Source organism: Malaclemys terrapin, chromosome 1 (assembly GCF_027887155.1).
Source record: "Malaclemys terrapin pileata isolate rMalTer1 chromosome 1, rMalTer1.hap1, whole genome shotgun sequence".
Lineage (NCBI taxonomy): Eukaryota > Metazoa > Chordata > Testudines > Emydidae > Malaclemys > Malaclemys terrapin.
This window is the reverse complement of record NC_071505.1, coordinates 143,808,942-143,835,831: the sequence shown is the minus strand read 5'-3', so window position 1 is coordinate 143,835,831 and position 26,890 is coordinate 143,808,942. Positions and strand designations below refer to the sequence as shown.

The window sequence follows — 26,890 nt, the reverse complement described above, 5'->3', positions numbered from 1 at the left end:
GAACCAGATTGGGGGGGCGAGGAATGGTATATAGGGGGTCTGCAGGTCAGGACTGAAGTATACTGGCAAAGCTGTGTCTGTGTATAACCTTACAGAACTATCACCTGTGGCAAATGGTTCAAGACAAAGCCTCCTACTTTCATAAGCACTAAACTCATTCCAATTATAATTTTTTTTTTTTTTAAACCATGTCACGTCACACACAACACATTTCACCATGCTAAAGGTGAAAGCAGTAATACAGGAAGACCTTCCTGGTGCAACAACAGAGGGAGCAATTCTCTATTATTTCTTCCCCTTCTAGGGCTGCTGTGGGTTGAGGAACTCAAGAAAGTAGTATCTCATTCTATCTGAAATTTTTTTAATCGTTATAAAATGTATTCATTTTTCACATTTTGTACAAAATAGGAGTTGGTTTCTCTTAATTAGGAGAATCAGCTGAATGTGAGATTTTAACTAGGTGAGTCTGAAAACAAAATGAGACTGGGTTCTCCTGGTTCTGGAAGGTCCCTCACAGCTTGCCCCATGTCTCTTCAGCTTTGCTCTCATGATTGTAGAACAACTTCAGGGGAAGCATCCTTGCATCATTGGCTCTTTGGAGGCTTGTAGTGAATTCTGCAGCGCTCATTAAATACCTAGGAGACCAAAATAAAAAGGGAGTCATTCCTTGTAATAAACATCCTCCACACAACAGAAGCTGGAGCCAGAACTGGCAATTCTCCCTTTCTACAGTGCACATGTCAAAACTATGACTGACGACTGACCTTGCAGCATTAATGATCATTACCACTCTCGGAGATCCTTGGCCTATTCACCTTCCCTGCAGGTCAGTATTCTAACACATGCAGCCTGGTGCAAAGAGACTGCATAGTACTAGAGGTGCTCACTTTTACATGAGACAAAATTAAGATCCTAACCATTTGTGGTCACTAACCTGTGGCACGTTTCACAAAGGAAAAGCTCTGGCGTACTACATTCAGTCAGTCTAAATTCACTTTGGTAGTTTTAACTGAATACAACTATTCTTTACTTTCTGAGCTAATCTGTTGTGTTGTATCACTGTGCTGCTCAACAGATGCCATGTTGCACACCAGAGGGGGAGCATTACAATGGAGGGTGAAAAGCAAACTACATTTATGAGTCACACCAGTCTGTAAAAGCTTTGTAGAGTTATTGTATACAGTTTGCAATCAATTCAATGTTTTTGGATAAAAATAATTTCGACTACTTCATAGCAGTCTGCCCTTCAGCAGCACATACTAGCACCTGCAGCACTCACCTTCAGCAACATGCTTAGATAGAATCTGGTAAATAAAACTAGTAACCTCGATGACCTTCATTTCTCCTAATTGAAGGACTCATACAAGAAATTAACAATTGGAGCTCATTGGGATAAACAACTATAGAAATCAATTTTAAGTTAGCTTGAAATAAAACACTCAATCAGAAATAATGCTTATGCACCAAAATAACTAAAGAGACAACTTAAAACTGGTTTAGTTATTTCGTTACCAGTTTGTGTGCAGACAAGCCCTGAAAAATGGCAAGAGCACCACCTAGAATCTGTTCAATACCTGCTCTGCCTGATAAGAGATTTGAACATGCAGCTCCCACCTCTCAGGTGAGTGCTCTCCTCCCCTCCCATTTAGTGTGCAGTTCAGTGTGCTCTGAGAACACCTACCAGATTGGGCCATGCAGGCAAGACAGGCAGGGTAATGCCTAGTTTCACCTGGTGTGAGGATCCTGCTGGGGCTTCAGCATGAGATAGGCGCCTGGGCACCAAGACTGAGGCAGCCATGTACATGCCCAGAGGAAGAAACTTCAAGTCCCTGATGCACCTAACGGCAGAAATGTAGGCTCTGAGTGATTTTTAGGTGACTCCAGGGTTAGGTGGCAGCTTAGCAGGGGTTTTCAGTGGCACCTAAATTTTGGACTTAAGCACCTAAATTTCTTTGTGAATGTAGCTCTTGATGGCTAGATGGGTGGTATAAACCAAATTCAACTCTACTAGTAAACACTCCCATAAAACAGCACTCTTTTTCTGCTAAGCCACACCAACTTTCCAAGTTCCAAGGAGACATAATAACTTTTCTTAGTAACTGCCAATTTGAGGTGATTGAGGTCAAGATAACACCGGTCTACAATTTTTGAGAAGTCGTCTGCTTCAGAGATAAAATGTGCTATTTATTATGTATTTTGATGTGCTGAATTCAAATATGACAATTAAAACAACTGATTGGCTACTGTTTCTAAAATATTTAAGTTTTTACATTTTATGTCTATGTATATTGTGTAGATAGTAGAGTTTTAATCATAAATTGTAAACCTAGGTCTTTTCATGTGTTTATGGTTGCTTTACATGATAATATTTCACCTGTCCTGTTTATGTAACACTTTAAAAATCAGCAAAAGGGTTATATAAATAAAATTTATTATGAAACAAAAGGCAAAAAACTATTATGTACATAGTTTAGTCCTATTCAGTGTCTACTCGGCGCTCCTTGGCTTGTCTCTTGAATTCATTAAATGGAGCATCTCTTGTCACTGTCCAGCAATAGTCTGCAAGCATTCATGGGCTCCATTTGCCCTGATAGCATTTCTCCATTGTTGCAATGTCCTGGTGAGATCACTCGCCATGCTCGTTGCTCACTGCTCCGCAGTTCGGTGGATAAAAAATCTAGATGAGAGTGCAAAAAATGTATCTTTCGTGACATGTTGCAACCAAGGCTTTTGTATGCCTCGTGGAGGTTTTCCACCAATAACCTGTAGTTGTCTGCCTTGTTGTTTCCAAGAAAATTTATTGCCACTAACTGAAAGGCTTTCCATGCCGTCTTTTCCTTGCCACGCAGTGCATGGTCAAATGCATCATCTTGAAGAAGTTCACGAATCTGAGGACCAACAAAGACACCTTCCTTTATCTTAGCTTCACTTAACCTTGGAAATTTTCCACAGAGGTACTTGAAAGCTGCTTGTGTTTTGTCAATGGCCTTGACAAAGTTCTTCATCAGACCCAGCTTGATGTGTATGGGTGGTAACAAAATCTTCCTTGATTCAAAAAGTGGTGGATGCTGAATACTTTTCCTCCCAGGCTCCAATGACTGTCGGAGTGGCCAATCTTTCTTGATGTAGTGGGAATCTCTTGCACGACTATCCCATTCGCAGAGAAAACAGCAGTACTTTGTGTATCCAGTCTGCAGACCAAGCAAGAGAGCAATAACCTTCAAATCGCCACAAAGCTGCCACTGATGTTGGTCATAGTTTATGCACCTCAAAAGTTGTTTCATGTTGTCATAGGTTTCCTTCATATAGACTGCATGACCAACTGGAATTGATGGCAAAACATTGCCATTATGCAGTAAAACAGCTTTAAGACTCGTCTTCGATGAATCAATGAACAGTCTCCACTCATCTGGATCGTGAATGATTTTAAGGGCTGCCATCACACCATCGATGTTGTTGCAGGCTACAAGATCACCTTCCATGAAGAAGAATGGGACAAGATCCTTTTGACGGTCATGGAACATGGAAACCCTAACATCACCTGCCAGGAGATTCCACTGCTGTAGTCTGGAGCCCAACAGCTCTGCCTTACTCTTGGGTAGTTCCAAATCCCTGACAAGGTCATTCAGTTCACCTTGTGTTATGAGGTGTGGTTCAGAGGAGGAGGAGGGAGAAAATGTGGGTCCTGTGACACTGATGGTTCAGGACCAGAAGTTTCATCCTCTTCCTCGTCTGACTCAAGTGAGAATGATTCTGGTGCATCAGGAACCAGCAGTCCTTGTCCGTGGGGTACTGGGCGTATAGCTGATGGAATGTTTGGATAATGCACAGTTCACTTTTTCTTCTTTGACACACCTTTCCCAACTGGAGGCACCATGCAGAAGTAACGATTGCTGGTATGATCTGTTGGCTCTTTCCAAATCATTGGCCCTGCAAAAGGCATAGATTTCCTTTTCCTGTTCAACCACTGGCGAAGATTTGTTGCACAAGTGTTGCAGCATATGTGTGGGGCCCACCTCTTGTCCTGATCTCCAATTTTGCAGCCAAAATAAAGGTAATAGGCTTTCTTAACCATAGTGGCTATAATGAGCTTTTGTGATGCAAAAGTCACTTCTCCACGAACATAGCAGAAGTTATCTGCACTGTTCACACAAGTACGAGGCTTCTCTGCTCACTTTGGCTAAACAGAAATGTGTCCCTTTGCAAAATCAAACACTGACAAATAAGAGAGCATGACACTATGATTTCTAGAGCTGATATAGGGCAATTTGTTCAGCAGAGTGATGTAAGCTTCATTATGATTGCATCATCCATGACTTCTAGGAATAACATGATGCAATTCATATCATGTATGACACAATACCAGCTTCAGATTGCATCATTCATTGTTTTGCCTAAAAAGCAAGTACTGTCCAAACCCAGTCATAGATTTATTCATAGATCCAGTCAAAGATGTATTTTAGTCATTTCTGGTTTAAATTGAGATCACTTCCCTTTATAACTTGCTTATCCTCCGCCATTCCCAAGTCAAGGGTCATATATACTAACCCAATAGCATATCCTGAAAACTAGAGCCAATCAACAATTTTAAGCATCATTTTCGTTCTCAGTGACCCAGAATTAGTAAAGTTTGACTATATTTATTTCAGAAGCATTTTGGCTGTAGAGCAGTGTAATTAGTCCGAACAGCAGCTTTCACTCAATTAAAAATAATCACACTTCTGTGAAAATGCTGTGCCTACTATTGGTTTCAGAGTTCTATTTTATTTCAGAGTTAGCTTCCCATTGATACGAATGGGAGCAATTCATACCTCCCTCAGAGATACTATTTCAGGCTGTCAGCAAACTGAGGCACAGATCAGTGTATTGGGTAAAACTATTTGAATGAAGTTTGTCAAATGCAACTTAAAAACAAAAAATTAAAGTCAATAAAAAAAAAAGTTATCAGAATGGCTTATTTACCACGAGCCTAATTTGGAGGAAACAAAAATTCAGTGACCGTTTTGGTAATGTTTTTTGGACAAAAACCATGAAACATTTCTGAAAAATATTCTGAAGTGAAAACAATTTAACTTTTAAAGAAACAAACAAACCCTATTTTGCAACCATCTATTGTACTGGTTAGTGTTAATTTGCATTCTGAAGTTTACTTTTCTGCCATAAGGGCTACATACTTTTTTTTTTTTTAAATGACAGTTTCTATTCTGGTACACAATTTAACAGTCACTTACAAAACTGGGCAATTAGGCAGCAAATTGTTATGCTGCACAACTGCATAATAGATGAACAGTCTCTAATTTAATCAATGGGTTCAAAGCATTTTACAAGACTACAGTACTTTGATGTCCCAGAGAGACTAAAGCAGAAGGAAATTAGATTTACTCAGTCATACAGCAAGACATTCACAGCAGTGGGGATAAAATCCCAGAGTTCTGGTTTCTTATCACCTACTCTCATCTGCACCAAACAAGAGCAAATCCATATCTTTTTTATGTATCTTGTGCTGTGCATCCCTCTTTTTTACCTCTTGGGAGTTTCAGAATTTAAAAATGAGATACAACTCTTACTGGTCAGAGCTTACTTAGACAGGATGCATGGCCCTTGACTCAGAGTACCAGAGCAGACAGCATAATGCAGCCTGGCCTGATATCGGTATTAGTTGTCTCAAGAATCAATCCCCTTTGTTTAGGGAATACTGGAATGAGGCATGAGGCTGGATTACTTGACAAAGAAAGCTTTCTACCCTATTTGAAACTAGAAAAGGATCTTAGGAGTGAGATGCCCAGAAGTTCTAGCACTTGGCTTTACAACAATCTTGGTGCTAGATTAACAACCCCAGAAATTGAAGGACTATTTCCCACAAAACTGGTATTGTAATGGCAGCAGAACTTCCCTCCTACACAGTGCCTCAATGCACCAGGGTGCCTCTATCCTGACACGCAGAAGCTCCTTCCAGAAGTAGGAGGGAGTTCAATCTTCCTGGCCCACTCAGTCCTAGGTATCTCCAGCGGAGATGGCTCACAAGAAGGCCAAATAATGCCAAATGTGATGGTGTTTGTGAAACAGATACTTATCCCCCACGAGCTACACTGAGGTACACCAACTCACTTCACAGAAACCACCAAGCATAGGGAAACAACTTTTAGTCACTACAAACCCGAATCAGATTAGAATAGGTAACCTGCAGGTGAAGTACTTCAAAGCCCATCTCTCTCATGCACACCTTTCAGCCTTCGCAGTTTAGTTGAAGGGTTCTTTATCTGTAAATTAATGACTGCGGGGGAGGAGGGGTGTGAAAGTGTGGACTTGGAGCCAGTTCCCTAGAACTGCCTACCTTATTTCTCCCCTCATCCCCTATTCACGCCTCCATAACTCTCCAATGCATTATGGTCACACATCGGTTTAAACAGATAACATCACATTCTTAATAAAACAATGACTGTTCTGTACCTTCCAGCTTCTGTCGTTTACTACTTCTTCCACATTCAACTCAGACTGCATCAGCTTCAACTGCAAGAAGTGTGAGAGAAGACAGACACCATTCAGAGTCAGATATTAAGAACAGGCCCCCACAGTCTTGGCAAGTCACACAATGTGACCCTAAAAACCCCTCAATGGCAACTGGCAAAGGGTTCACTGTTCTGTAACAGTAACTCCGGACAAAGTCAGTACACTAGCACACTGCTTTCATAGTATCTATCTATAAAAAATGTCATGTGAGATCTTCAATAAAAGCTGGGGTCATGCTGGTCATTAGTATCAGTATGAGATGTATGTATAAATACTGTGTGTGTACGTACACACACCCACAGACATTTTCAGTATGTTCCTAAAAATGTCTGAATCAAGGTAAGGTTGACAAACAGGTTTCTGCCAGACAAAGGATGCATATTCAAGCGTCTGCCTCTCAGTACAAGTGTACAGTAAGCACTGTAAGCCAACACAACGGAAGCCCTGTTTTCATACAAAGTCCACACTAAGGAATATTCTGGGGGTCATCCCGACTCTGGGGACAAAACATGAATTTTCAGGGATTCAAAGAGAAGGCAAAAAGCCAGCTCTTCATCCTGTACCTGAGGAAGTAACTGGCCAGTCTGATTACATTCATGAAAATGGGATCGCAATCTGCCCTGGTTGGAAGCACTGCAAAGGATATTTAGGCAAGATAAGATGGCTTTTAGGCAGATGGTTAAGCTGTTTAAGTTTAGTCGCTAGAAAGTGTGTACAGATTTTTTTTATACATAACCTTCCTCTTTCCATTATCTCTTAACCCTTCACAATAAATTTGATTGTTTTCACAATAAATATCTCAGTGCTGTGATGTGACTCAAACAAACTGGTATTGTGATAAATGAAGGGGGGAGAGTATCTCCCTTTTATGAACACCCAGCCAGCCCGTAGTTGTTCTCTAATTGCTCTACCTGTAAAGGGTTAAAAAGTCTCACTGCTACGCAAAGGTAAAAGGAAGTGAATGGGCACCTGGCCAAAAGAGCCAATCGGAAGTCTAGAACTTTTTAAAATCGGGGGAAACAAGACTCCCCTTTTGTCTGTCGTTGTTCTCCGGAAGAGGCAGACAGGGAGCAGTTATGCTATGAGAAGCTTAGACCAGGTATGAAAAATCATCCCATACTCATCTAAAACCCCAGATATGTAAGTAGATCAGGAAATGTCTAGGAAGATGCAATTAGGTTTATCCCTTTTATTTCTTTATGGCTTGTGGACTCCTCTGTGCTAACCCCACATGCTTTTGTTTTGCTTGTAACTTTTAAGCTGGACCTCAAGGGAGCTATTCTTGATGCTTAATCCTTGTAGTTGTTTGTTTTTTAAATCTAGCATCGATGTATTTTCATTTTTTTTAATTAATAAAATTTACCTCTTTTTAAGAGCAGAATTGGATCTGTGTGTCTTAAGAGGTTGGTGCACGTTGTTTAATTAGCTGGTGGCAACAGCTGATTTCCTTTTTTTTCTTTCTCAGCTCTTCCCTGGAGGGGAGGGGGGGTGAAAGGGCTTGAGGGTACTCCACAGGAAGGAATTCCCAAGTGCGCCTTCCTGGGTTCTCAAAGGGGTTTTGCACGTGGGTGGTGGCAGCTGTGACATTGCACTCTATATGATTTTATGAAAGTATGCTAAGGAGTGTGAATATAATGTACTGGAATATGCTTTATGCAAAAGCTCTCTTGTAAGGTATCATTATGCTCTGAGTGCGGTCATCCTATTTGTATAAAAGTATCACTCTTGTATCTGAAACTAGAAATATGAAATATAACTCTGAGGTCCTATTGTAGTTCTGCAAAGTGTAGGCCACTAATGGTGGTTTGGAATCTTGATGGCTCCCATCAACCAGGACAATTGACTGTGGATGGCTGTTTGCTTGTGGCCTTCCTGTAAGTCAGGCTGGGAGGAATGAGAGCTTGAAGTCTTACAGTGACATGTCACCTGAACTAGAATCCATCTTTAACCTGGTGCTTTTCCATTTAGAAGGAGGGGGTGGGAACCCAGAGAGGGACAAAAGATTCCCGCCTCATGCAAAAGATATACAAGGGGGTGGAACAGAACAAAGGCAGCTGTAGTCATGAGAAATCCCCTAGCTAGCACCTGAGCCATAACAATGGGTGTACCGGGGAAAGGACTGTGCAGATTAGGAAGGTGTCCAGACTGTGATAGAAGCTTATTGAAACATCGCTGAGGGTGAGATTTTATCTGTATTCAGTTTTATTACTGTATTAGGTTTAGACTTGCGTGTTTTGTTTTATTTTATTTTGCTTGGTAATTCACTTAGTACTTGGAACCACTTCAATCCTACTTTCTGTATTTAATAAAATCACTTTTTACTTATTAATTAACCCAAAGTATTAATATCTAGGGGCAGGGGGGAAAAACAGCTGTGCATCTCTCTATCAGTGTTATAGAGGGCAAACAACTTATGAGTTTACCCTGTATAAGCTTTATGGAGGTGGTCATGGATTTATTTGGGGTTTGTACCCCTTTGGGCACTAGGCATCTGGGTTTTGGAGACAGGAACACTTCTTAAGCGGTTTTCAGTTAAGCCTACAATTTGTGGGACATAAAATTCAGACTGTTTGCACAGCAGGCAAGCCTGTCTGGCTCAAACCAGGCAAGGTTCGGAAGTCCCAAGCTGACAGGGAAAACAGGGTCAGAGGTAGTCTCAGCACATCAGTTGGCAGTTCCCAAGGGGTTTTCTGTGATCCAACCCATCACAGCAGCATCTACCAATCCAAGGTCATAGAAGAGCTGTAACCTTGGAAGTTTAATACAATACAATAATGCCTGGAATGGCAAGTATTCATTTTTAGAGTCCTTGAGGGCCCCCACCTTCTGCACTTGAAGTGCCAGAATGAGGAATCAGCCTTGACAGATCTGTACACTGTCCCTTGAGGATAGCAAACCTGGTATTCCTGTAAGTAGCCAGAGACAGGGGCTGGATATCACAGGGGTATGCTTCAAAGGCGCTCAGGAACTGAGATGCACCTATTGTTAGCCTGCAAAGCAATGAAGGCTAGCATTGCCCTGAGGAGATTGTTTAGATGGCTAATAGGGTAGTGTTCTCAGGGAGGAGACACAGAGTTAAGCACCAGCATCTCCTCACTGGATGGAGTAATGTAACAAGGTGACTCTCAGCCCCGGGCACCCCAAGTCACACATACCATCACTGAAGAAGAGCAGTTCGGTGTAGCTCAAAAGCTTGCCTCTGTCATCAACAGAAGTTGATCCAATAAAAAATATTAGTGCACCCACCTTATCTCTAATAGATTCCAGTAAATTTAAATCTCAAATTCTAATTCTTTAAAATAGGTTTTCACCACCCAGGAGCAAATTAAAGTTGCACAGGCCATGTTAATTCTGGTGTTTCCTAACTTTGCAAGATCAAGCACTCCAACAGTAATATTCTTTAATTCTGTGTAATTTCTAGATTGTTTAGAAGGATTTTCTTTTTTCTAGTGTGTGGCACCATACTGACTCCTCCACATAGCATCAGCAGGGTCTGAACCCAGTTCCTATAGGTACATAAGACGACCACTCGAGCTAAAGGAGTGACACTAATAGCATTAAATATAGTAGACCAGCCACAAGAGGCCGAGGAAAACACTTTGCCACTGGCTTATACATCTGTTTTCTACACAATGGAATCTTGGGGATCAGGATACCTGGCTCTGAAAGGGAGTTTGTTCTAGCAGTTAGACAGCAGAGATTTGGGACACTTACTCTGAAAGGCAGTGTGACTAAATTAATGTGTCTTGGGTCTGCGCGATTAGAGATGCTGTTTTACCCCCAGCTCTGCCAGAAGTGAGCTTGGGCAACAACTCAGTTGCTTCCCTTGTGAAACAGGAGATAAGACTCCCTCACAGGACAGAGGTATGATGCCTTACTCAATAAAAAGGGTCAAAGAATACACAATTAATACCACTCAGAGTTGGTACTAGAACACATGCTCTACCCCAGTGATCAAAGGCAGTGTTCAAAACTTAGTGTTACAAAGAAAACTGCCACTGAAATGAGCATGGGGCCTTGCTTCACTCAGTCAACAAGCTCAGCACAGTTAATGGCATGCACAAACTTGGATTTCTAAAAGCTTATGACTTGGCACGACCAGGTTTTATTTTCATGGGGACAGCAAAAGACACTTCTCTGACCCCAGCACTGGGACTTCCTGCTAAATTTTGAGTCGCTGTCTTAAATTATAGGGGGCACTCTAGCTCTTCAAGGAAATGGTTCGAAAAAATTATTAGCAAAGCTCTCTATTTTCCCCTAACCTTATCTGTAGAAGTAGGGGAGTAATTTTTGCTGAAATTTTCTGAAAGAAAATTCAGTCTGAGGCAGAGAAAAAATATTTCAGCCCCATAGACCTAAAAGTTTGACAAAATTATAGGCTACTAAAACTTCTAGAATAAAGAGGTGAAACTATATGTATTATCAGCTCTATCTATAACAGAGATCAGTGGACTGATTTCCAGAATTGGACACTGGCTTCAGGAGTCCAAACCAAAGAGTAATACCGTGTAAATGGTCAAATGCAGCTGCAAGAAGTAGCCTTCCAAAGACACACATAAAAGACATCCAGTTGAAGCTGCCTTATATCTAGTGAAAAGTAATATCTTGGCAGTGAACATTTATTCTCTAGATTTGAGCTACATGCTACAAGCACTCTAGGCAGCTTGAGCAAAGATTTGTCCTGGCTAGATAATAATTAAGTGTCCTCGACATCCAGACTTTGTTTCTTTTGGTAATGAATGTGATTTGAGGAAAACCCGTACGTGAATGAATAGACTGGCTGAAATTCAAAACACAGATCTCTATAAAAGATTAGCATGGCAGTATAAAAACCTGTTAACATTATGAAAAAAATGTTGTGTGGGGTCAGCCATACGGCTTTGTATCTCAAACACTTCAAGCTGATGATGTAGCTACTGGTCAACATTTTCAGAAATGGGTCTCTGAAGCTGGGCTTTACATCTTTATTTAGATACCAAGAGACCTGATTTTTAAAAGCGCTAAGCATGTCAGTGGGAGATGCCACTCTGCAATTTTAAAAATCAGATCTCTTGCTTGAGTCTAAGGATTTAAAGGTAGAGATTTTCTAAGGCACAAATGGCATACAAGTACGGTAGTGCAATATGTAGATTTTTTTGTTACATAACTGCACTCAAAAACAAAACTATGTAAAACTTTAGAGCCTACAAGTCCACTCAGTCCTAAGACAAACAAGTTTGTTTACATTTACAGGAGATAATGCTGCCCACTTCTTATTTACAATGTCACCTGAAAGTGAAAACAGGCATTTGCATGGCACTTTTATAGCCGGCATTTCAAGGTATTTACGTGCCAGATATGCTAAACATGCATATGCCCCTTCATGCTTTCGCGACCATTCCAGAAGACATGCGTCCATGCTGATGATAGGTTCTGCTTGATAACGATCCAGAGCAATCCCGACCAACGCATGTTCATTTTCATCATCTGAGTCATTTGCCACCAGCAGAAGGGTGATTTTCTTTTTTGGTGGTTTGGATTCTGTAGTTTCTGCATCGGAGTGTTGCTCTTTTAAGACTTCTGAAACCATGCTCCCACACCCCATCCCAATCTGATTTTGGAAGGCACTTCAGATTCTTAAACCTTGGGTCGAGTGCTGAAGCTATCTTTAGAAATCTCACATTGGTTGTGTTTTGTCAAATCTGAAGTGAAAGTGTTCTTAAAACGAACCACATGGTGGGTCATCATCCAGGACTACTATAACATGAAATATATGGCAGAATGCAGGTAAAACAGAGGAGACATACTGGATTCGTTGGGGAGACTTATAACTAATTTAATTAATTTTAATGAGCGTCATTAGCATGGAACCACGTCCTCTGGAATGGTGGTCGAAACATGAAGGGGCATATGAATCTTTAGTGCATCTGGCACGTAAATATCTTGCTACTGCGATTAATCACGCGATTAATTTTTTTTAATCGCTTGACAGCCCTATTTTAAATTCTAAGCTAGGCAAGGCCACAGAGTTTTTAAGAGACTATTCAGGCTGTGCATTGTATTTTTCAGAAGGAAATGAGTGACAAATTTGCGCTTTCATTCCCTGAGACACCGTTGGCCTCAAACATAAGGCTGTGAGTATAAATGTACAGCCACAAATGACAATGCTAGCTAGAAAATTGAGGGAATTTTCTGAAGTATGAATTCATACAGGCAATCATCTCAAGGAGCTACAGTTAAGACAGTTAAACATTTTATTCAATATGAGGTACATCTGTAATCTTTATCAATAAAGAGTCTCCAGGTTTGTGCTTACAGTTTGAGTGCCTATAACAATCTATTACTATCCTCCATCTACACCATACTGTAGACATGCAAAGCTTGAAAAACTACTGAGTGGCCTTATTTATGAAACAGGAATTGTCTATGCGATTTAGTTTACAGCAAGCCAGGCTGTAAATCTACAGTGCACTAGCTGGCCGTGCACTAAATCACCAACCATATAGACCACAGGACACATTAAGTTGAAAGAAAATTCCAAGGGACGCACCTCAAAAGGAGTTATATTTTAACACGTGTCCTTATATTGGAGAATAAATGCTATTCATAATGATACAGCCCAGTTATACCTGTATATCTGGACATCATAGATGACAGATTTCTTCACTAAATAGTCACTGAACCAACAAGAGGGGATTCAATTTTAGTCTTGGTTTTGTTAAGTAGTGAGGACATTACATAAGAGCTGGTCATTGGCAATAACCTTGGATTGAGTGATCACAAATTTCTTCAGTTTAAATTCAGTGGAAGGATAGTCTAAACAAGGTTGGTAACTAGGATTTTTGGTTTCAAAAGGGCAGACTGAGTAATAAAGGGAATTAATTCAAGAAGTCAGTGGGACCAAAGTGCTCACGGACTAGCACTCAGAACACTTGAATCATAGAATCATAGAATATCAGAGTTGGAAGGGACCTCAAGAGGTCATCTAGTCCAACCCCCTGCTCAAAGCAGGACCAATTCCCAGCTAAATCATCCCAGCCAGGGCTTTGTCAAGCCGGGCCTTAAAAACCTCCAAGGAAGGAGACTCCACCACCTCCCTAGGTAACGCATTCCAGTGTTTCACCACCCTCCTAGTGAAATAGTTTTTCCTGATATCCAACCTGGACCTCCCCCACTGCAACTTGAGACCATTGCTCCTTGTTCTGTCATCTGCCACCACTGAGAACAGCCGAGCTCCATCCTCTTTGGAACCCCCCTTCAGGTAGTTGAAGGCTGCTATCAAATCCCCCCTCATTCTTCTCTTCTGGAATTTCTTTAAGTCAAAGGTGCAAAAACTATCTGGGAATTTACAAACCCATACAAGGGAATACACTTGTAGGAAAGAGCTCCACACCTAACTTCAAATACCACCTCATAAAGAATATTAGGAACAAACACAGAACATACAGGGAAAGGAAAATGGGAGCGATCAAAGACAACTATATGTCTTGGAGGTCAGAAAAATGTAGGAATAAATTTAGAATTGTTAAAATCAAGCTGAGCTAGACCTTGCAAAGGAAGGTTTCAGAGGTTTCTTCTTGCAAAGGAAATTAATAGTAAGAGGTTTGTAGTAGGAATGTAAACAGGGTTTAAAAATATAATTTTAATAGGTTACACAGTTACTACCAGTTAAATGGTTAATCATTAAGGATTTCACATACGCAGGGAACTACAGGTGCGGGGGGTGCTGCAGCACCCCCACATTTTACGTGGGGCTCCGCTGCCCCATGCAGCAGTGGAGTTTAATTGTTAACCGAAACCAGTAAGACTGGTGCTTATTGGTTAACTGGTTAATACAGTTAAAAACTTTTACAACTCTAGTTTGTAGTTCTATAATAAAAAGAGAAAAGGAAGGATGAGGAAGGGCCACTATGCAGTGTGGATGGGGTAGAGAAAAAAGAATCTCAGTATGGCCCTAAAATTAAATGAATACTTTGCCTCAATATTGAATAAAGGTGAAAGTACAGAACACACACGAAGGCAGGATGGCTGATGAAAATGTGTAGAGAGGCAAAGATTACCACATGACAGGCGGAAGATTTAGATCTTAATTTGCTCAAATTGGGAGGGTGGATAATTTTCATCCCTGAATACTGAAAGAACTGGCAGATGAGACTGCTCTGTTGCAATGAAGGAACATAGGCAGGCAGGCAGCTACATTTATGCCTCAGGGGACAGAGCCTGCCTCATGCCTAATTCCTCATGCCTAATGCCTTGGGCATTGGTGCACCTTGGTCCTTCATGTTCTCTGCCTGTGGCACAAAATAGTTTAGTCTTCTGAGGCTTGTACTACACTTTCATCTATTCTGGTTGTTGGGCTTAATATGGAGGTTGCTGGATGATGTTTAGTGGACTGTGATATACAGGCAATCAGACTAGATGATCTGGTGGTTCCTTCTGGCCTTAAACTCTGATGATATGCTGGAGTTAAGGCTGCACGGCAGTTTATCAAGCCTTGCGTGTTAATGTGGAAGGAGGATAATAGTAAGTAAAAGATTGTTGTAGGTAGCAACAGCATGATTGTAGACCCTGTGTATATACTAGCTTTTCAAAATTTGAGGAAATGCTACTCAAGTAAAACAGAACATTAACTTTAAATGAAGTTTTTTCTCTCTGAATTCCCTTATGTTACTCAAAAACTATGTAAACTGGAGATAAATAAGAAGCAAACAGTGCCTTACATTTTTGCAATAGTGAGCATAGCTGCTATACTAAGCATTTGCCTATGGAAAAGCATCAATATTAAATACAACCATTGTAATCCGGCAAATTTGCTCTTTTGAACAAAGTGCTACCTAGCAAAGAAGGTCATTATAGTTACAGTGTTTTCAAAATTGATGACACTCAAATCAGCTATTGATTAAAATCTTTTCATAGAAATTCCAAAATGAAAAATATAGGAAAGTGATATTTGTGTACCCCACAGATGTACAGTAATCAACACTGGAAGTACGGTGTACAGTCTCCGTATATACTCTTTGCAAAAGTGTTTGAGAAATAGTGAAAAATCAGGGACCCAACTTCAAACCCATCCGTTTTTATTCCCAAAATATTTTGAGATGCTTATTTCCCTACAAATTCTAACTGCAAAGAAACTGGAAGAGACTCTCCTACACTCCTCTCCACCTCCCAGGAGTAAAACATTTACCGTTCTTTTTTCTGGTTAAACACAATTCTCTCACACAACCTTAATTATGGCTTCACTACAACTCCACCATAATAATAACCAGACATTCGGTGAAACAAAGGCAACCACTATAAAAGGAAAAAATCTTTAAATAATATATCATTAACTGTGGACCTCATTGCCATGAGATATCAAAAACTACCCAAGGATAATGTTAAACAGCAACTACTAAAGCTAGACTTGTTTAAAGTCAACAAGTTTGGAGAAAGTGCATCCAAGAGTCTTACAAGAGCTACCCAATGAGTTCTTTGGACTACTAATTATTGAAAATTCTTGAAACATTGGGGAAGTTCCATAAGATTGGAAGAAAGCTTGTGTGTTAATATTTTAAGAGTACTTGGATGACCTGGGTAATTTTAATCCTGTCAAGTTGACATCGAGCCCAGGCAAAATAATGGGATGTCTGACATGGGACTCAATTTATAATTAATGCCAATCAACATGGGTTTATGGAAAAGATATTATTAATCTAACTTGATTTGTTTTTTTTTATAAGATTACAGGTATGGATGATAAAGATAATGGTGTTGATGTAACAGACTAAGGCATTTGACTTGGTGCTACAAGACAGTTTGATTAAGAAACTAGAAAGATACAAAATCAACACAGTATACATTAAATGGATTAAAACCTGAATAATTGATAGGTCTCAAAATGTAACTGTAAACAGATTCATGCATATATATTTTGAGTGGGGTCCTGCAGGGACTGGTTATTGGTCCTAAACTTTTAACATTTTTAGCAAATGACCAGGAAGAAAACAAAATGTTTATGATAGTGTGCAGAGGACACAAAAACTGGGGCAATGGTAAATAGGACCACAGGTCACAAATATAGAGCAATCAGCACCATTTAGTAATCTGGGCACAGTCAAACAAAATGTGTTTCAGTAGGTCCAAATGTGAAGTCATATCTAGGAACAATGAATGCTGGCAATACTTACAGGATGGAGAACTCTTATCGTGGGAAACAGGGACTCTGAGAAGGATTTGGAGGTCATGGTGGATAGCCAGAAGAACATGAGCTCCAATTTGCCACTGTGGCTAAGAGGGCTAAAGTAATCCTTGGATGTATAAAACAGAGGAATCTTGAGAAGGAGTAGGGAGATTATTCCAATAGCAGTTGCATCGATGCAAAACAATAGAGATAATGTAGTGTGTCCACACTTCAAGAAAGATTTTAAAAACTTGGAGACGATTGAGAAAAGAGGCAGGAGAATGATCTAAGGATTGAAAAACATGTCTCAAGGAGCTCAATCTATTAAGTTTATCATAGATAAAGTTAAGGAATAACTTGATCAATCTACAAGTAGCTACATGGTGAACATAAATTTGACAAGAGGGCTCTTCAATCTAGCAGACAAAGATCCAGTGGTTTGAAATTGAAGCTAGATAAATTCAGATTTGAAATAAGGCACACATTTTTAGGATAAGTAAGCATTGGAACAACTTAACAAGGGCTGTTGTGGATTCTACATTACTCGAAGTATTTTAAATCAAGATTGGATTCAAACTGACATGATCTAGTTCAACCACAGCTATTAGACTCGAAGCAGGACTTAGTTCAAGGAAGTTCTCTGCCCTGTGTTATGCAGGAAGCCAGCTTATGTGACCACAAGGGTCCCTCCTGGCCTTTAAAAAAAAAAAAAAAAAAAAAAAAGCCTATATATGTGGACTACCCCTTAGCTCATTTATGGTACGCCTACATAGTGGGGGGGGGGAAAAAAACAAACCCACATCAGCAAGTCTTGGAGACTGGATCAACTGACTCGAGCATGCAGGGCTTGCATTGCAGGGCTAAAAATAGCAGCATATACATTTGGGCTCAGGTTGGAACCCAGGCTGTGAATCCCGCTGAGGGGGTAGCGTCTCGGAACCCAGCCTCCAGCCTGAGCCCGAACATATATGATGCTATTTTTAGCCCCATAGTGTGAGCCCACATCAGGATCTGACACGCAATAATACGGGGCTTTTTCGTTTTTATGGCTTTTTTGCTGTGTTGACATACCCTTAGTGTGCTGCGCCAAGAGCCAGCTTCAAAACCTAATAATTCAGAACATATTCAAATTTCATTCTTTTCTAAAGAGTACGATGCATGGCAGGTCCAACCAACAAAACAGCATTCATACGGGAGCTTCCTAAAAGGGAGGGAGAAAGGCTGCAGCAAAATTTTATGTACAAGCAGTATTTCAAAATTCAGATTGGTTCAAACTGGCCCCACTGGGTCCTAGAATAGACTTTTGTGGTGAAAATTTGGAATGATTTGGTCAAAGTATTTCTGACATATGCATACCCCTAAAAAGCTGCTTTTAACATTTATAAATTCCTATAACTTTGTTTTTTTCCCCCCCACACAGCCAGGGAAAACGTTATGGCTGTGATCCTCATTAAGACACATCACTGGACAGTTCCTCGGATCAACTATTCAACGATAACTAGTATTTCAAAAAAAGTTATATTCTCATTCTCGTTTTCCAGGTGGGTACACCAGGTTCTGGCAAGCATCTTTTGGAAACAGAGTATCTGCCTTAGAGAGGCAAAGGTTTACAGACAATTAACCCCTCTTCAAGCTATTGTTTACTAGGGAACACCTTTGTCAGTGACACACTGAGTAACATTTGGTTGCTTGGGAAACAGAAGCTCACACCCTTTAACCCAAGGACCATGAATTCAAACCCTCTCCTCAGAAGATTCGTGAGCGGTGACAATTAGCACTTCCCTTCTTGCTGTCTGGGGCCACAACGGGACTTCTTTTGGAAGTGTGAGTGGTGTATGAATTTTGAGGAAGTGCAACACCACAGAAGTGTATCTCTAGCACTATCTACACATCAGCCCAAGTCCTGCCCTAGAATAGTTTGGCAGGCTGTGGCAGTACTGTGCTGGGATATGAAACCCAGTATGGCTGATACAGGAGGAATTTGCTGTCATGTTGACAAGGACACCAGAGAGGTCAATGTAAGAGTCCTGGCTAAGAACAATCAGTTATGGGCCAAACAAGGCTCAGTGAACCACTGCCGGGCACCAATAGGAACAACAGATCCAGCCTGCATCAGGAACTAATAGGTACACTCAGTGCATGCCACAAGCACACTGTGCTGAAAAGGGAGTAGGGAATTGAGAAACGTAGGCTCTCGTGCAGGGCACAGGTACATAGCACTGAGATGGGTCAAGTTAGGAAGAGAACACCCATTGAGTTCAATAGGGCACTTCACTGCTCTGCAAGCCACAAATGCTGTAGAAACGTATGCAAAACCTGTTCCCTCCATGCTAGTCTCTGAAATGGAGTAGGGACTCAGGAGGTCCCCTTCCCTTCCCATGCTACCTCCAAGTTGGTGTATGTGTTCCTCACAGTTGATCAGCTACAACCGTCTCTCTCTGTGGCCCCTCCAGTACTACTGGTTGTATGAGGTGCCTGAAGGAAGGCACAGCTGGTACCTGAGGGGTGGTGACATGTGACCCCAAAGCCTTCCCATAATGCCCCCACCACTACCCTACCTCCTCACAAAACAAGGAACATTAATAAAAACTTGGTTAATGGGGAGTTACAATTGCCTGGCAGAGCCCCAGACCCTTCAAACTGACACCTCCAAAATTCAGGAAGTGTTATTTTGTTTGGAGTACATTAGAAAAGAAGGAATTGTACAGTTATAGTAATACTTTCCATACCACACACAACCTTAACTCTGCCCTTTGGGTGATAGCAATAAGAACATAACATTAACTTTACCCAGCCTAATGAAAACTGCCAGTTTCTCAGCACCTCACACAAACCCCAGTATCAGCACTCCTGTTCATACACTTCCATCCTCACTGTATTTTTGCATCGCCATTGACTAAGCGTAGGTTGGCAGACCTCACTAGGAACAATAGTTTGAGTTCTCATTAAACTGAGTGAGGGGTTGGTAGGGGCACCTCTCTGAAGCACCCCTTGTGGCAGAGATCAAGGGAACAGAGTTGAGGTTCTGAAATGTTAACTAAATTGTGTATTGCCATATTTGCTAGTGCCCAACTCTGAAGGCAGCGCCCTGCCAGCAGCAGCACAGAAGTAAGGGTGGCAATACCATACCACTGTTACTTCTGTGCTGCTGCTGGCGATAGTGCTGCCTTCAGAGCTGGGCAGCTGGAGAGCAGCGGCTGCTGGCTGGGAGCCTAGCTCTGAAGGCCGAGCCACCGCCAGCAGCAGCACAGAAGTAAGGGTAGCAGTACCGCAACCCCACACACAATAACCTTGTGGCACCCCCCTGCTCCCGAACTCCTTTTTGGGTCAGGATCCCTACAATTACAACACCGTGACATTTCAGATTTAAATAGCTGAGATCATGAAATTTATGATTTTTAAAATCCTGTGAAATTGACCAAAATGGACCATGAATTTGGTAGGGCCCTAGTTATGAGGCCCTGTCAGGACATCTTTAACAAAGGTTTGCTTCTCTTTCCTTTTTTAAGTGAGGGACATTCACTGCCAGTTAATGGCTGTTATTTGGTTAAGATCATAGTCTATGATTTGGTGACTGAATTGTGTTTATTTTACCTGTTGTCACAACAGATTATAGATTAAAAGTGTGGACGGTTCTGTCTTGTGGACTGAAGGGAATCCTCTCACCAACAAGTAGCCAAACTTGGAGTTGTATGAGCTAGAATTCAGTACAGGATGACAGATCTTCACAATGGAAATAATCAGTTAGCTGAACCACCAACCCTCCCCTTCTCCCTGAATGAATTCCAGGAAGTGCCACCACTCACCTTTGTCTGCTCTTGCCTGAGCTGCTTTAATAATGCTACGTCATCCTGGGCCTTCTCCCTCTCTTCTCGGAGAGTTTTTACTACATTGGAAGTCTGAGCAATACAGCTTTTGATTATTTTCTCTCTGCTGGCATGAGCCTCCCTCAGCTAATTGGAGAAGAAGAAAAAAAAAAAAAAGTCAGATTAACTAGTTCAATGGCCCATGGGAAGAAAAAAACTCTAAATTACAAAAACAAGTTAAAAAACAGGTTGTGTTGAGTCTCACAGTACAGCTACAATAATAACTCTCCTTGTTAATAGAGCAGTCTTGCCACAACTGCTCTCCTATATTTCTGCCTATGGGACAGGTCCCCATTTCCATACCCTACAAGGAGAGAATAACCCTTCCTTCTCTCAGAAGTGGATCCCACTCCCCACAAACTGGCAGCTGAGCTGCATACAACATCTTATTTCCAATTCTAAGGTAGGTGGGGAAATTGAATTGCAATAGTATAACTATATTGGTCTTTCTAGGCTGGCGCCATGCTATCAGGGGTTCACACTGCAGGGTACACTGCAACCTATGGAGCAGGTGCTAGAAGAGCACAACATTAGCAGGGAAAGACAAGAAAGATACTAAAGCGATTCCAATTGCTTCCATCGGCATAGTAGAGTCTTCACTAAAGTGCTACAGTGGTGCTGCTTGTACATGTACACAAGCCTTTACTTTGTGCTAAGCCTGATTCCCACCTGCATCCTACCACCATATAGGCTAGGCTCAACTGCTCCAGGGAGGAGTTTCTATGATAGAAAGGTTTCAGATCCGGTGGCTGCTGTTATAATCTTTAGAATCAATTGTCTGTGATCCCATAAGAATCAGTTTTGACTCTTTAATCTATATCCTGGCAAGCAATGTTGTTCAGAATACCAAGTAACTGAATTTAACAAATAGTATCAGACAGAGAAAAAGGTGAAGACCTTAACTTTATAGAAGTAGACTGCTTTGAAAGTACTGCAGAAATGTGTTAGCCCTGCTATTTAGATAGAGTAATAGATGAGCTGTCTAACACATACTAAGGTCAGTAGTATATCCTGCAGGAATGCTACAGTGGAGCAAAAAAAACCTCTGCATATGGGTATTTGTCGTAAAGCAGCCATTATGTGTGTGGGGACTGGCTATATAAAAAGTCAAGTAGGCCAGTCGTGAATGCATATTGGAGTATCTTCTGTGCCAGCAATTTGTAACAAGCTGGGGAATGGGTGATCTTGTGTTTCTGGACACTACATTTAATCAGGAATTGGTTGAAAAAGGCTATAATGAAATAGGTACACTTACAGACTGGTAGAGCTCTTTACAGGTTTGGTGGGCATCGACTTTCCCTGCAAAGGAAGCTGTTGGAAGTGTAGTATTTAATTCATGGACTATTCTGTCATCAATTGTCCGCATCACCCTGAGCAATTCCTGTATGTAAAAATAAAAATCCTTGCTTATACCTGAACAACAGGGAAATTAGAGGAACTGTACAATTAAGCAATTTTTAAATTTTAATAGCTGTGTTGCCTGGAGAACATAGCAAAAAAAAAACAAAAAGGTGTCATCCATGAAACAGTCGTTACTGAATTTTTTGAGGATTTATGGGCCACAGGCAAAGATATTCTACATCCTTGGAGTATTTTCACTTTGTTCTCTAGGCTGCCCAGCTCCACTCCCCTGCTCTGCAGGTATCTTGCATAAGACCCACGTCCCCCCCCACCCCCCACAATGTGTGCGCCAGGGAGGTGCTTGTAGCTGGTTTCAGCAGCACCTCATCTTTCCGGAATCAGCTATTATGCTGTCCCTGAGGCAGCTCAGGGTGGCTGGCCAACACTTCTGGTTTTCCTACTCATTGGCTGCAAGCTGGATACCCATCTATGACTTTCAAAGCCCTGCTGCCTAGCTCCATAGGACAGCGTAGGGAGCACATGCTGTAATCCAATTAACTCCCCCTTTTGAGGAAAGCTGAAGAGCAAGAGACAGCTAAAAAAAAGTCAGACCAGAGGCAAAGAAAGCTCTTTGGGGAAGGGGCCATCTTGTTCTGTATTTGCACTGTCCTAGCAAAATGGGGTCCTAGTCCATGACTGGGGCTCCTAAACACTATGGTAATGCAAATAAGTAAACACAATTTGGGGCATCTAAGTGCAGCAGAATGTCAAATCCCACAGCAAAAAAACAAAAAACCCCACTGAATTCTGTAGCATCTTAGAAAAACTGCAAATTCTATAGCCACAGAATCATGCAGAATGTAGCCCCTGGACTTTTTCTAGCATAAGTCAGTCATATTTTGTATTTTATATTAATTATTCTAAATGTAAAAAAAACACATGAAATCTAACATGGAAGTACTGTGATGTGCTGCTAATATTTTTAACAGTGATTCTTTTAACTTAGGATACACCTTTACATGGTTGCACATGCAACAGATCAGGTAAGTGAGGCAGTGAAGAATCTATTCATTTGTTTTCTCTAGTTAAATAAAACAAAACACTCTTATAACTTCAACCAAAGAAGAAAGCACTGCCAATGGACAATCATATTAGATATATTTGCTGGAAATGTTTGCTGTTTGTTCTTTTTCTGGAAAATATACAGAGCATTTTGAGAATAGAGGCAGCACAATAGCATAATTTGAAAGAGAGATAAATATGTTGTAGTCTAGAGAAAAAGTTCTTCCACTACGAAATACTCTGAGAACACATGCGAGCCTACTGTTTCTTCAAGACAAATATCTATGTACTTCAGCAATATCAAACATACAGTTGCCTTAATTCTTTCCTTTTTTATTGTAATACTATTGTATTAGTGCAATTCTATCATACCTGCCTACACCTGAAATCTAAAAATTGGGTTACATTTAACATCTCAAATATCCAATTATAACAAGTGAAAGAGACTGGGAAGGGGAATTATGACTATTTTGCTTAAAACTACGGAGAGTTTGCATACAAAAATCTAGTTCCAGGTGTGTGAATATGAATGGCAAACCAGACTTTAAGGACATATTGCCTAGCAAGCACATGGGATATAAAAATATAAAGCCGGATAAACAACTATCTGTGCACTGACAGCAAGCATCAGACGAACTAGGGAAGAAGGAACTGGCACATGAAATTGCAAGCCCATTAGCAAGAATTTTTAATTAGTCAGTAAGCTTGAGGGTTGTACCATACGACTGGAGGATTGCTAACATAGTTCCTATTTTTAAGAAAGGAAAAAAAGTGATCCAAGTAACTATAGGCCTGTTAGTTTGACATCTGTAGTATGCAAGGTCTTGGAAAAAATTTTGAAGGAGAAAGTAGTTAAGGACATTGAGGTCAATGGTAATTGGGACAAAATACAACATGGTTTTACAAAAGGTAGATCGTGCCAAACCAACCTGATCTCCTTCTTTGAGAAGATAATAGATTTTTTAGACAAAGGAAATGCAGTGTACTCGATTTCAGTAAGGCATTTGATATGGTTCCACATGGGGAATTATTAGCTAAATTGGAAAAGATGGGGATCAATATGAAAATTGAAAGGTGAATAAGGAACGGGTTAAAGGGGAGACTACAACAGGTCATACTGAAAGGTGAAGTGTCCGACTGGAAGGAGGTTACTAGTGGAGTTCCTCAGGGATCGGTTTTGGGACCAATCTTATTTAATCTTTTTATTACTGACTTTGGCACAAAAAGTGGGAATCTGCTAATAAAGTTTGCGGATGACACAAAGCTGGGAGGTATTGCTAATACAGAGAAGGACCGGGATATCATACAGAAAGATCTGGATGACCTTGTAAACTGGAGTAATAGTAACAGGATGAAATTTAATAGTGAAAAGTGCAAGGTCATGCATTTAGGGATTAGTAACAAGAATTTTGGTTATAAATTGGGGACACATCAGTTGGAAGTCACAGAGGAGGAGAAGGACCTCAGAGTATTGGTTGATCACACGGTGACTATGAGCCGCCAATGTGATATGGCCATGAAAAAAGCTAATGCGGTCTTGGGATGCATCAAGCGAGGTATTTCCAGTAAAGATAAGGAGGTGTTAGTACCATTATACAAGGCACTGGTGAGACCTTATCTGGAATATTGTGTGCAGTTCTGGTCTCCCATGTTTAAGAAGGATGAATTCAAACTGGAACAGGTACTGAGAAGGGCTACTAGAATGATCCGAGGAATGGAAAACCTGTCTTATGAAAGAAGACTCAAAGAGCTTGGCTTGTTTAGCCTAAGCTAAAGAAGGCTGAGGGGAGATATGATTGCTCTTTATAAATATATCAGAGGGATAAATATCAGGGAAGGAGAGGAATTATTTAACTTCAGTACCAACGTGGACACAAGAACAAATGGATATAAACTGGACATTAGGAAATTTAGACTTGAAATTAGACGAAGGTTTCTAATCATTAGAGGAGTGAAGTTCTGGAACAGCCTTCCACGGGGAACAGTGGGGACAAAAGACATATCTGGTTTCAAGACTAAGCTTGATACGTTTATGGAGGGAATGGTATGATGGGAAAGCCTAATTTTGGCAATTAATTGATCTTTGATTATTAGCAGGTAAATAGGCCTGATGGTCTGTGATGGGATGTTAGATTGGGTGGGATCTGAGTTACTACATAGGATTCTTTCCTGGTGCTGGCTGATGAGTCTTGCCCACATGCTCAGGGTTTAACTGATCGCTATATTTGGGGTCAGGACGGAATGTTCCTCCAGGGCAGATTGGCAGAGGGCCTGGAGGTTTTTCGCCTTCCTCTGCAGCATGGGGCACACGTCACTTGCTGGAGGATTCTCTGCACCTTGAGGCCTTTAAACCACAATTTGAGGATTTCAATAACTCAGACAGAGGTTAGGGGTTTGTTACAGGAGTGGGTGGGTGAGATTCTGTGGCCTGCGTTGTGTCAGACTAGATGATCATAATGGTCCCTTCTGACCTTAAAGTCTATGAATCTATGAAGGAGTCTTGACCTTTTGGGTCAATTGCACAGAAGTTAAATGAACCATGAGGCAGATAGGAAGTGTCTACCCTTACCCCCACGCTGCTGCGATTGATGAACCAGGGGTCGATTTAGAGGGTCTAGTGAAGACCCGCTAAATCAACCACAGATAGCTCTCTCATCAACTCCAGTATTCCACAGGAACAAGAAGTGGAAATTAAGTTAATGGGAGAGCATCTCCCATCTACCCAGCAAGCTGTAGACACAGCAGTAAGTCGACCTAAGGTACATCAACTCCAGCTACATTATTCAAATAGCGGGAGTTGCATAACTTAGGTCGACTTATCACGGTAGTGTAGACATGGCCTTAGAGAGACAAGGTGGCTGAGGTAATATCTTTTCTAATATCCAATATCTTCAGGTCTCAGAGCTCTGTGTGGCTCAGAAGTTTGTCTCTCTCACCAACACAAGTTGGTCCAATAAAAGATATTACCTCACCCACCTTGTCATTGTAATATCCTGGGACTGACAAGGCTACAACTACTGTGGATACATCAGACAGTACACAGTTCCATATCTTCTGGGGGCTGCCCAAAGCTCAGATACCATCTCCCAAGTGGTCTACACTTAAGAGTTTTCCTGGGACATTAAAGTTGGTTAGGTGGTGAAGAGGCAGGGTTTGTAACATTTCTAGACCCGCAAAACCCTTGAGACAGATACATTTATACTGGCAAAAAAGTGCTTTGGCCAGCATCACTTATTTTGCACAGGAGACTGGTATAAACTGTAGTAGCAAAACGACCTTTTTGCTGGTATACATTGCATCTAAACTAGAAGAGTTAGGTGAAGACAATGGCCCAAGCACCCACCTCGTGCCTCAGACTCCTTTCTTTAAAATCTTCCCCATCTCCACTCCCGACCAGTCGCTGCAATTTTCACCACCCCCAAGTCCTCCCCCACAAGCAGAAGGCCCCGAACCCCACTGGACACTTGCCTCCCCACCTCACCCCAACTTCGGGAAATACCCCTTGCTCCTGCCTGGCTGCATAGGAGGAGGGACCTTGTCCCCCACACTCCCCGGGGGGGGGGGAAAGGGGCGTCCGCCTGCCATGTTTCCCCTCCTCTGCGCGGGGCAGCAGAAGCTCGCGCCCCACTGTCAGTCAGGGTCCTGGGAGGGTCCCGCCGCTCCCTCAGCCTCGCGCGGACGGAGACTGGTGCGGGGCGGGGAAAAGGCCATTTGTTCCCCGGCTCCGCGTGAGCACAGCCAGCTACTCCAACCCGCTCCCGTCACCTCCCGCCAGCCCCGGAGCCCGGCTGACAACAGGCGCAGCGTCCGGCCACGGAGGGGGCCCCAGCGGACCCTGCTCGTACCTGGAACTCGGCAAAGTCCTCGCAGGTGCGGACTTCGCTGGGCGCCGCCATATTGGAGAGGTCGGGAACCCCGACGCCGGCCAATCAGCGGGGGTGACGCGTGGAGCGTCTGACGGGATTGGCTA

General features: G+C 41.7%; 1 protein-coding gene across 1 annotated transcript; it reads right to left on the bottom strand.

The window, feature by feature from the left end:
* Positions 1-344: 344 nt before the first annotated feature.
* On the bottom strand, positions 345-26,849 carry LOC128844519 (protein MIX23). Its single transcript, XM_054042316.1, has 5 exons — positions 26,766-26,849; positions 21,773-21,898; positions 20,458-20,604; positions 6,451-6,510; positions 345-635 (listed from the first exon to the last, which is right to left on the bottom strand). Exons 1-5 carry the CDS (start codon positions 26,814-26,816, stop codon positions 585-587), a joined length of 435 nt encoding a protein of 144 aa, XP_053898291.1. The 5' UTR covers positions 26,817-26,849; the 3' UTR covers positions 345-584.
* Positions 26,850-26,890: the final 41 nt, after the last annotated feature.